Source organism: Halichondria panicea, chromosome 1, assembly GCF_963675165.1.
Source record: "Halichondria panicea chromosome 1, odHalPani1.1, whole genome shotgun sequence".
In the NCBI taxonomy this organism is placed as follows: Eukaryota; Metazoa; Porifera; class Demospongiae; order Suberitida; family Halichondriidae; genus Halichondria; species Halichondria panicea.
In genome coordinates, this window is record NC_087377.1 from 15,220,393 (window position 1) to 15,231,933 (window position 11,541).

Here is an 11,541-nt window from a genome sequence, read left to right on the forward strand (position 1 = left end):
TACCTTTGCCAACACTCGAATCATCGATACGTGAGACACAGTTAGGTTGAGGGGGTTCAAGCGTTGATACACCTATATACCGATACCAGATCTATAATTATTATACATTATATAGTTTTAACGAAACTCACCTGTTTTGAACTATGACCAGCGTACAAGATCAGTGAATTAATTTTCTGAACGATATTCATCCTAGGGTTTCTATGTTTGAGAATGATTGCTGCGCACATACCGATCACTGCCTTGGTATTAGAACGAGGTGCTCGAGTTTTGGTAGCAGAAACTAGAACACTGGACATCAAGGGAGCAAACTGTGTGAGCTCAGTAAGCAGAGAATTCCAGGAGAAACATTTCAGGTCATTGGCGTTTGTGCTCTGAAGGATTGAGTTAACCTTGTCGGATGCCATACACTTCACTTCTTTGAAGATTTCTTGTCCGACAAGCTTCAATATGTATTTCTTGACAGACTTATCTTTCATGGCCTCGACAGCAATGGATTTTTTACTTCTACGAGCTATCGCTTTTGTTAAGTGCTTTCGATTAGGAGTGAGGGGATAGCTCTTCTTTGCGTTCTTGTAAGAGACATGAACCTAAATTTGAGGATTATACAATTATAATACACACCATGCAACATTTCAATACATAATGATTATTAACTTACAACAACGTCTGGAGACTCACTGCTCGCAGTCTGAGATGTTTTACTGCTATGGCCAGCATAATTGCTAAAAGACCTGCCTAGACGAGGTTTCTTTGCTAAAGGTGGGGCTAATGTTGTTGATGAAGGAAAAACACCCGGCATTGCATCAATTGCCTTCTTCATATTATTTTGTATGGTGTCGTGTAGCTTTGAATATCTTTCGTAGGTGGATTGGCATTTCCTACATAATTTACCAGCTCTTTCTTGGATACCATCACCACTCAGTATGCAGTCAAGGTCAACATCAGGCTCATTTTCATCCACAACAAAGGCTTTCCAAACTTGAGCCACATGAGCATTATTTTCACTAGTGAGAGATCTTCTCTCTGTGGGAGTACTAGTCAGATCAGTTCCACAACCAAAGCAGTATATGGAGATGGGGTGAGCCATTATTAACGTAGAACAGCACAATAATTAGTGGAGACAGAATCAGAACTGAAGCCATGTGGACTCTAATTAACACCTGAGCTCTGTGGTCAGGAGCGCGCCAATATTAACAATATTCATAGTTAGTACGCGGTCAGCAGAATGAATGCTAGATAGGGCTGAAACCCGTCCCCCCATTTTTATGGCCGGGGACGGGCACGCCCATCTACCTTCGAACCGGATATACGACTCCGAACTCATTGGCATCCACGGCTCTCTCTTGTAGCCCTCTCTCACTCATACAGTCCACACTCGATCGTACGTCTGCACAAGAGTGCACGAACTCTGTACAAAGGTGCACGACCCATCGTATTGCACGACCTGCACAACGGTGCACAACTCGACGGCTGCACAAGAGTGCATGTAAGTCTGCACAAAGGTGCAAAAATTGTTGCCCTGCACAAAGGTGCAAAATTGTTGCCCTGCACAAAGGTGCACGAACGAAACCAAAACATTTAGTATACTTCATTCTTATCTCTTATAATGTCTGAGCTCACTACTCTCAAAAGAAGGAGAGGCTCAGTAAAGGCCAGCATCACAAGGTTGACTTCCAAGCTAACAGAGCTCGAAGGCATGGACTTTGATCAATCTGTCTCAAGCCAAGCGCAACAGTTACTTAAGAGATTGGAATCACTTGATACTAGCTTCAAGACGCATAACATGGCAATTCTTGACGCTATAGAAGAAAGCCAAGTCGAAGCTGAACAAGAGACACTTGATAAACATGACGATGATGTCATGAATATCTCACTCAGACTACAAGCCCTAACTACTCTTAACACTGACACTGACACTGTCGAGGCTAGACCTCTCCCTGATCGTACTCTCATTGGTCGCCGTCTGGCGCAGTTGCAAGCGAGACTCTTGTCAGTCACAGAAGAAGCAAATACACTCTCTGGAGATCCTGCAGAAGTTCACTTAGCCCACACCTACCAAGAAATACTTGCAGACCTCAAGGCAGAACTCGCAGACATCAGGAAGGAAGCAGTAGTCATTGCCGCCGATTCATCTGATGATCTCAGCACGGCTGTTTGTAATCAAGACAAGGACATTTTCAATCTATCAGTAAAGATCAAAAAAATCCTTTACAATCCTGGATACACTTTGGAATCGCTCACCACCACGACACCTGAACCGCATGGAGTTAGACTCCCAAGAATTGACATTGCTTCGTTCGACGGCGACCTGCTCAATTGGCAAACTTTCTGGGAGCAGTTTAACATTTCTGTCCACAGTCGCAAAAATGTTGCTAATGCGGAAAAGTTGGCTTATCTCCGACACTCTCTGAAGGACGGCCAAGCCAAATCAGTGATTGAAGGACTCTCTCAATCTGGTGATCAATACGCGGAGGCTATTGAATCTCTCAAGGCACGATACGACAGGCCACGCTTAATTCACCAAGCTCATGCTCGGAAAATCTACGAAGCTCCAAACCTAAAGGATGGCAGTGTCAAAGAGATCAGACGCCTGCATGACTCTGTACAACAGCACTTGCGTGCTCTCAAGGCAATGGGTGAAGAACCTTCTGGAGCATTTATAACTTCTATACTGGAACTGAAACTGGACCAAGCCACGATGTTTGAATGGCAAAGGGCCAGTCAGGACTCTACCAGTGTTCCACACTATCAAAAACTACTTGAGTTTCTCGATCTTAGAGCACAAGCCTCAGAGACGTGTTCGCTTACTCAAGAAAGGCGTAGCGGACGATTTGAGCACAAGAAACCCTACACCAATCCTCACAAGATTTCAGCTCACACTGGAAACGTTTTTGAATCAGCCGGAAACTGCGTCACTTGTAAAGTCGAGAAGCACCCACTGTATGCCTGCCCGAAGTTCAAGAGCTTACCCCACGACAAGATGTTGTCAACTGTTCGCTCTAACAATCTATGCCTAAACTGTTTTAGGCCCGGACACATGGCCAGGAATTGCCCAAGTCTCCATCGTTGTAAACAATGCCAAAAACCCCATCATACCTTATTACACATTGAAACCAAGGTATCTGGTCAAACTCCTTCTGAAACTCCAGAAACTCCAGAAAACGAACACTCATGCACTGCCAGCATCGTTTCGACCAATGCGCAGACAGGTACAAGTTCAAGGACTCTCATGATGACCTGTCAAGTACTAATTCATGCCCCCGATGGCTCTCAAATCAAGGCTCGTGGTCTACTCGATTCAGGTTCAACAACCTCGTTTGTATCTCAACGATTGGTACAGTCACTTGGGCTACCAAAGTCGTCAAAGAATCTTCAAATCACTGGAATAGCTGGAATCTCTCACAACTCACCGTTGCATTCAATTTCCACATTCCACGTCTCGCCAACGTTTTCACCCGATGAAAGAATACCAGTCACTGCGGTTGTTGTCCCGAGGGTCACTTGTGATATGCCTGCACAGCCTGTGGGTTTCAATTCAAAATGGAATCATTTATCTGGCCTAGAGCTCTCTGACTCGGAATTTGGATGTCCTGGAAGGATTGACATTTTGTTTGGCGTCGATGTCTGTGCATATTCACTATTGCAAGGCCGGCGGCAGGGACCAGCTGACTCGCCAGTAGCATTCGAGACCATCTTCGGCTGGGTGCTTGCTGGCAAAACGGACAAGCTACAAGTCCTCCACAGTCAAGTATCAACCCATCACGTCACTGTCACTTCTGGAGATGACATTTTGAGACAATTCTGGGAAATCGAAGAGAGCCCCAAGGCTGCATCCAATCTATCCCCTCAGGAGCGTACAGTCATACGTCATTTTGATGAGACTCACACTTTAAATAAAGATGGTAGATTTGTTGTGCCTCTCCCCAAGAACCTTGACTCCAAACCCCTTGGAGAATCCAGAATGCAAGCTGTGCGAAGATTCCTCTCTCTTGAACGATCCCTCCGTGCCAAGAACCAATTCAAAGAGTTTGCCACAGTCATGGAGGAATACATGAAATTAGGACACGCTGAAGTGGTACCAGACACAGACAGTCGAAAATCAAGCAATTGTGTGTTCTATCTACCAATGCATGCTGTGCACAAAGAACATAGCACCACTACAAAGATTAGGGCCGTTTTTGATGCATCCGCCAAATCTAGTACTGGAGTCTCCCTAAATGATACATTGTTAGTTGGACCAACTGTACATCCACCGTTGATTGATGTATTACTACAATTTCGCTTCCATAGAATTGCTCTCACGGCCGATGTGAGCAAAATGTACAGAGCGGTCGAGCTAACACAATCTGATCGTGACCTCCACCGATTTGTATGGCGAAGCACACCCACCGACAATTTGACAGACTACAGAATGACAAGAGTCACGTTTGGTGTGTCTGCTTCATCCTTTGCTGCCAACATGTCCGTTAAGCAGAACGCTCTCAACCATGCTACAGAATACCCCCAGGCCGCAAGAATTGTTGAAACGTCTTTCTATGTAGACGACTGCCTCTCGGGAGCTGACTCTGCTGAGGAAGCAATTATTCTTCAGCGGCAACTACACAATCTGTTTACCAAGGGAGGATATCTTCTCAGAAAGTGGGACTCGAATGATGCAACGGTATTGGACAGTATATCTTCTGAGCTCAGGGATAGTCAATCATCACACTTGCTTCCCACTGACGACGAGTACAAGAAGACCCTTGGTATCGAGTGGAATGCAAGTAAAGATCACTTTCGACTAACTGTGGCCGATCAACCTCCAATTGAGACTCTAACCAAACAGGGTATAGCCTCTGATGTTGCTAAGACATATGACGTGCTCGGGTGGTTTTCTCCTGCTACCATCAAGATGAAGATCTTACTCCAGAAGTTGTGGGAAGAAGGACTCGAATGGGATGATCCAGTTCCTTCAAGTATCAAGGATGTATGGTGCAAGTGGAGATCTGAACTACCTGAACTTTCCCACAAGTATATCCCTCGCTGCTACTTTGACGTAGCCTCTCACATCTCATCGATCCAACTTCACGGGTTCTCCGATGCCTCAGAATCCGCATATTCTGCTGTTGTGTACCTGCGTCTAACGAACACATCAAATTCCAATCAAATCTCACTAGTCATGTCTAAAACCAAAGTGGCACCAATCAAGCGTCTGTCGATTCCACGGCTTGAATTGTGTGGTGCACACTTACTCTCTCAATTGCTGAGTCATGTGAAGAAGGTATTTGACATTCCCCTTTCCAGCATACATGCCTGGACAGATAGCACGGTGGTACTAAATTGGCTGGATGGAAGCCCAAAGCGTTTCAAAACATACGTGGGAAACCGAATCTCTGCAATTCTTGACCTGATTCCGCCAGACAAGTGGAGACATGTGAGTGGACTAGAGAATCCAGTCGACTGTGCCTCTAGAGGTCTCTATCCCACTGAGTTACTAGACTACGAGCTCTGGTGGAATGGTCCTGACTGGTTGAAGAAATCTTCCACCGAATGGCCTAAGAAAAATATGATCAAGCCCAATACCCCAGCTGACGAAGAAAAGGAGATTTCATTGCTGGTAGTGGCAGAGTCTGACCACTTGCCAGTAATCCCTTTGGAACGATTCTCGAATTTTAACCACTTCAAACGTGTCACTTGCTGGATCAATCGTCTTGTGTACAATTCCAAAAGGAAAAGGAAAGACAGGATCCTGTCTAGCTGTTTGACCACCCTTGAACTCCAGCAAGCGGAGAATTACTGGTACAAATTCGTTCAATTGATTCACTTCAAATCCGAGATTGAAAACCTGAGCAGCAACCATCCACTGCACAACTCAAGCTCACTCATCTCTCGAAACCCATTCCTTGATGATAACAAGTTGCTTCGAGTCGGAGGCAGACAGCAACTATCTCAATCGTCTTATGAATCCAAGCACCCTCTGATTCTGCATGGAAGTCACAAGCTGACACGTGTGATCATATTCACAGAGCATATTCGATTGTTGCACGCTGGTCCAACACTGCTTGCCAGCTCTCTGAACAGACGGTATCATATAATTGGTGGATACAAGGTCATTCGCTCTGTCACAAGGAAATGTGTCACTTGTCGAAAGTATTCAGCCAAGCCCCTACCACAGATGTTGGGACAGCTGCCACCGGAAAGAATCACTCCTGGATCTGTTTTCGACAAAGTAGGCATCGACTATGCCGGTCCAGTGCTGATCAAGTATGGTTATGTCCGGAAACCAACTATCGTAAAGGCATACATTTGTGTTTTTGTATCGCTATCGGTAAAGGCAGTTCACTTGGAATTGGTGACCGATCTGACAACGGACGCGTTCATCGCTTGCCTAAGAAGGTTCATCGCTAGACGTGGTCTACCTACACTCATTTGGAGCGACAATGGCACCAACTTTGTTGGCGCATCTAGGCAGCTATCAGATGTATACAAATTCCTTGAAACGCAAGCGAATCACCAAACCATCAGTGGTCATCTTGCTAGTCAAAATATAGAATGGCGGTATGAAACGTGCTCCACACTTTGGAGGTTTATGGGAAGCTGCAGTAAAGAGTGTCAAGACCCACCTGCGCAAGATCTTAGGCGAAGTCAAGATGACGTATGAGGAAATGTCCACAGTCCTGTGCCAGATTGAATCTACCCTCAATAGTCGACCGCTGACACCCCTGCACAACGATGATGATGGCATTGAGGCTCTCACCCCGGGACACTTCCTCATCAATAGACCACTCAAGGCACTACCTGATGTCTCATCTATAGCTCCTCGTCCACTCTCACTCTTGAAGCGATGGCAATGTTGTCAATCATTGGTACAGCATTTTTGGAAGAGATTCTCGACAGAATACCTTTCTCATATAGGAAAGTTCTACAAATGGCAACACCCAACAAGAAACATTCGCATTGGTGACCTTGTGGTCATTAAAGAAGATGCTCCCATACGCAATCGATGGCCATTGGCTAAAGTATTGAACGTTCATCCAGGCAAGGATGGTTTAGTGCGAGTGGCTCAGATCAAGACGGCCGATGGAACCTACACTCGTCCCATTACCAAGCTCGCGGTAATACTACCGATTGACGAACAATAAGTAATTGTTGAACAATGGCAATGTACCTAAGACCATCCGGTCTTGGCCGGCGGTATGTTGATGTGTACAAGCTAGGTGTTTAATTACTTAATGTTATGCAATATTTACTAGGTTCATAGTTTAATGAGTTTGTGGTAAATGTGTTGTTTTGTTCAATTTTCTTTGTTGTGCGCAGGGCCCCTTGCTCTGGCCCTGCCCCCTTGTTTTTGTATTTGCCATCACCCACTATCTTCCTCAGTTGTTGTTGTTATTTGTCTAAACTCACTAAGAATTGTTGCAAAGGGTCAAGTCAACTTGTACTCTAGGATAAGTAGGAGCCTGTCTCCCAACAATAGCTAACTCTCAAACTAAACTAGCCTGTCTAGTTCTTAGTCTAGATACAAGAAAGAGCTCAACAAATTAGTTTGTGCTCTTTGTTTCAATTAATACATACGTTATTTAAGCCAGATGTTTAAGCCAACCAAATTTTACGTGTCTATGACGTGTCTGCTTCTACCTGGATCAGTTGCCTGTGAGGGTGAGCAGTACTTAATACTATCACACTCAGCTATAGCAGCAGTAATAAGGGGAAGGGAAAGGTCGTCAGAACAACTAGAAGCAAGCGCATTTTGTGCATGCGCATGACTTTTGTACAGACGTGTTTTGCAACACTGCATGCTATAAATGGCTAATGCCCTCTTGCCATGTAAGAATCATAGGTACCATAACTGTTCCAATAGTGCTAACATTTTTTGCAAACGTGCAGTATAGAAAGTATTCACATGCAGACATCCACAGCTGGTGACTATTATATTGGCAGTGCTGTCCACTGTACTCTGGACTTTGTTTCTGATGCTGACGTTTTACTTGTATATCGACAACATGGCGTTCCCAATATCTGCAGAAGAGGGGGTGAGGATTTCAGAGCCTATGGGATTTTCTAAGTACATAATACTATAGGGATAACTTATCAAGCTTCACTCTTTAGATATAGCCGTACTCTTTTCCATTGAAAAAAACTAGAAATTTCTAGGTAGATACATACATTGAATCATGCATGAAACTGTTATATAACATGCATTGTCCTATAGCTCTATAATTCCTATAGCAATTTGAAAACATTGGCAAGGAAAATAACAATACATTTCGGGAATTAGTATACGTGCATGTGAATGATACTGCATTCTTCAGCTCTATTATATGCCTCGTGCATGGCATGCATGCGCTATATATACTTCACTTGTGTTAGTATAGCCTATAAAAGAATGAGAAATTGTATTAGCTAGTTGCCAAAGCTACTGCATGTACATCCAATGACCATCCAAGCATTGACTTCTGGTATCTAGATCACTATTCTATAATACTCATGCACAGTTGCAAAGAAGAATTATATCTCGGTAGCTATAGCTATATATACACTCTAAAAACAGCGGTGTGCAATGCACACCAAATATCTGGCACACTACACAATTTGGTGTGACGTGCACACCTTTGGTAGGGTGTGCCAACTTTTTGGTGTGCTACACACACCAACGTCGAATTAGGTGTGTGATTTTGGTGTGGTAATTAAAAAATGGTGTGACTTTGGTGTGCTAAAAAAATGGTGTGTGGGGATACACACCAACTGACAAAATGTGTGTCAATTTGGTGTGCTGGATTCACACCACTTAAATGGTGTGTGAAATATCGGTGTGCCCCACTGAAATGGTGTGTCGAATATTGGTGTGTGCCCCACCAGTGAAAATGGTGTGTCCCAGCTGTACCATAATTGCAATGTGCATTTATCCATGTTTTTGGCGAGTACGAGAGTGTCAAATTTTCTGTCATTTATCATTTTCGGTCATACACACATTTTGCAATAAATACTGTTTTGTATAAGTTTAAGCATACATAATAGAGTTGTTATAATTATCTACATCCGAGTTCACCAACATCCATTTCACGTTAGTTTCCAGAACCACCGCATGTAGGGACATAGGATGATAAACATTTGTTGTTACAACCCAACGTATAGCTATATAAGTACATAACACACACACACACCCAGCGACGAAGTCGACCGACCAAGGCCAGTGTAACTGACAACGGGGGACACAGACACAGACACAGACACACGGCCAGACAACAGGGTACACACTAGCTACAGACACACATAAACTTATCTTGCATAGTCAGTGTCTTGAATTCGACGATCGAGCACCTGAAGATATGTACAATTATATACAGTACATTTGTATACCTGTACACACATTGTACGTGCTGATACACATACATTTTTAATACACACATCTGGTACCCCAGTGACGAAGTCGACCGACCAAGGCCAGTGTAACTGACAACAGGGGTACACAGACACACCCCAGCGACGAAGTCGAGCGGCCTAGGCCAGTGTAACTGACAACGGGGGACACAAACACGGACATACAGACACACACACATCACAGCCAGACAACAGGGTACACACTACAGACAGACAGACACACATAAACTATATTCTGTATTGGAGTTTAGATGTACATAAACATTAAGCCATTGATTCTCAACTCAACCTCCTATTACTGTTGTGCTGGCTTGACTCCACTGCTCAGAATAGACTTCTCTAGGGGGGCCCTATAATCACTAAGGGGGGCGTATACCGCTAGTGCAATGGGGCCCCCCCCTTACACCCCAAATCGCTAGCGTTTTAGGGCCGGGGGCCCCAAAATAAGGGGGGGGCCTTATATCGCTTCTACACCGGTAATTGCCCGCACAAGGTCCGCCCAAGGTGTATTACCCATGAATATCATTATGATGCTATAAAACGCTGACTCAGCTAGACAAGTTGCACATTAGAACTTGACCAGGGTGTTCTTTCAGATAACGAACGGCTGGTCTCAAGGCTAAGAGTGAGCAGAGAGCTGCAAGGCTCTGCTGACTTGCAGCCATTAATTTTAGACTTGAACTTTTGGCATCGATCGTTTTTAACAACAATCATGCATGGTTAGTCATTACCCACTATTCGGTTGATTGCATGCAGCAAAATTAAAGATGTCCCATGATAATTATAACCAATGTGTGTATAATAGCTAGCTATTAGTAGTTTTATGTTATGTAGCTTTGGCACCTCCACCGAGGCATCAGCACCCGCTTTCATTTATACATATACGATTGACAGCTTGCCCCAATATGGCATGGCTGGTCTTTGTTCTTTAGTGCTGTCTCTTGCACCTCCACACGGCCCCCACACCCACACAGCACTATCTATAACTCCCACACAATACTAATTAACCACCCCCCACACTGACAGCACTATCTATAACTCCCACGTCACACAACACTAACTAACCCACCCCGCCCCCCACGCACACACAGGAGTCGTACTGTTACGCGAGGTGTTAACAGAGGGGCTAGAGTGGACCTCATGGGAGCCATGGAGAAACAAGTCAGTAGGTGTGAGGACCAATCGAACCGATACTCAAAACATTCTTCAAAGAACAAAAACTATAATCATCAGAATTTGTCCCCACCATTAATTTTACTGTTGTACGTGTTAATTGGTTCTTCTACAATAATAGAAATTGTAATAGTACTCAGTATACTCTAATGCTGTACATGTATAGTCTGAGTGAAAGTGCACATGGATCAAAATCTGCAACGTATAATAAAAGTACTTTATACGTCTACTAAAAAAGTCAGATGATCATAACTAATTAACCAACCAAGTTCAATATTACGTATACACGTACAGATTGACTAAGTCTTGATAATTATAGTCTAATTTAATCTATACAACGATAATCATACAAAAACAAATTTTAAAACTTCTGTTTGATGTGTTTGTGCAGTGTATATAAAATCTTTACTTGCTGTCACACTTCGGTCTTCATACACTAAGGTCTAGATCAGGCAGTAGCTGCAAAAAACAACTCAATTTGAATTTTTACTCCCAAGCAGGGCATATTCACAGTGACTGTAAAAGCCATTTAAAAAATCATTATCCTCGAGACAGAACCGCAAATTAGTCATTAGATTTGAGGTAGGGACCGCTTTTTAGCCGCGGCTATTTTCTGAAATGCGGCCACCTCGCAATTCCGGCCAAGCTGCACTGTCCTAAAAGTGGCTGGATTAATGAAAGTCTATACTGTGTACTGTAAATTAATTGCGATTTGCCTCGTATATAATTATACGGTAAATGTCAATACGATACGGTAAGTTGTCGAAGCACGTTAAGTAAGGTGACATATTTTCGCGGGTATTAATTTGTGTGTACTCGCAGATAATTGGAAAATGCAATGAATCTCATTAAAACCACTTGTGAGTAATTAGAAACGCACAATTTGATAATATCAGCAAAATGAGCTAAACAGCGAAATCGCAGACGAATCTACCTGTGAAAATATGTCACCTTAAAGTATTATTGTTTTACGAATGTAGCCATTAGCTATTTCAGTGAGTATTG

At 43.6% G+C, this 11,541-nt stretch overlaps 1 protein-coding gene across 1 annotated transcript; it reads left to right on the top strand.

The window, feature by feature from the left end:
- Positions 1–1,218: 1,218 nt before the first annotated feature.
- On the top strand, positions 1,219–7,516 carry LOC135352467 (uncharacterized). The gene has a single exon (XM_064551646.1). It carries the CDS (start codon positions 1,610–1,612, stop codon positions 6,641–6,643), a length of 5,034 nt encoding a protein of 1,677 aa, XP_064407716.1. The 5' UTR covers positions 1,219–1,609; the 3' UTR covers positions 6,644–7,516.
- Positions 7,517–11,541: the final 4,025 nt, after the last annotated feature.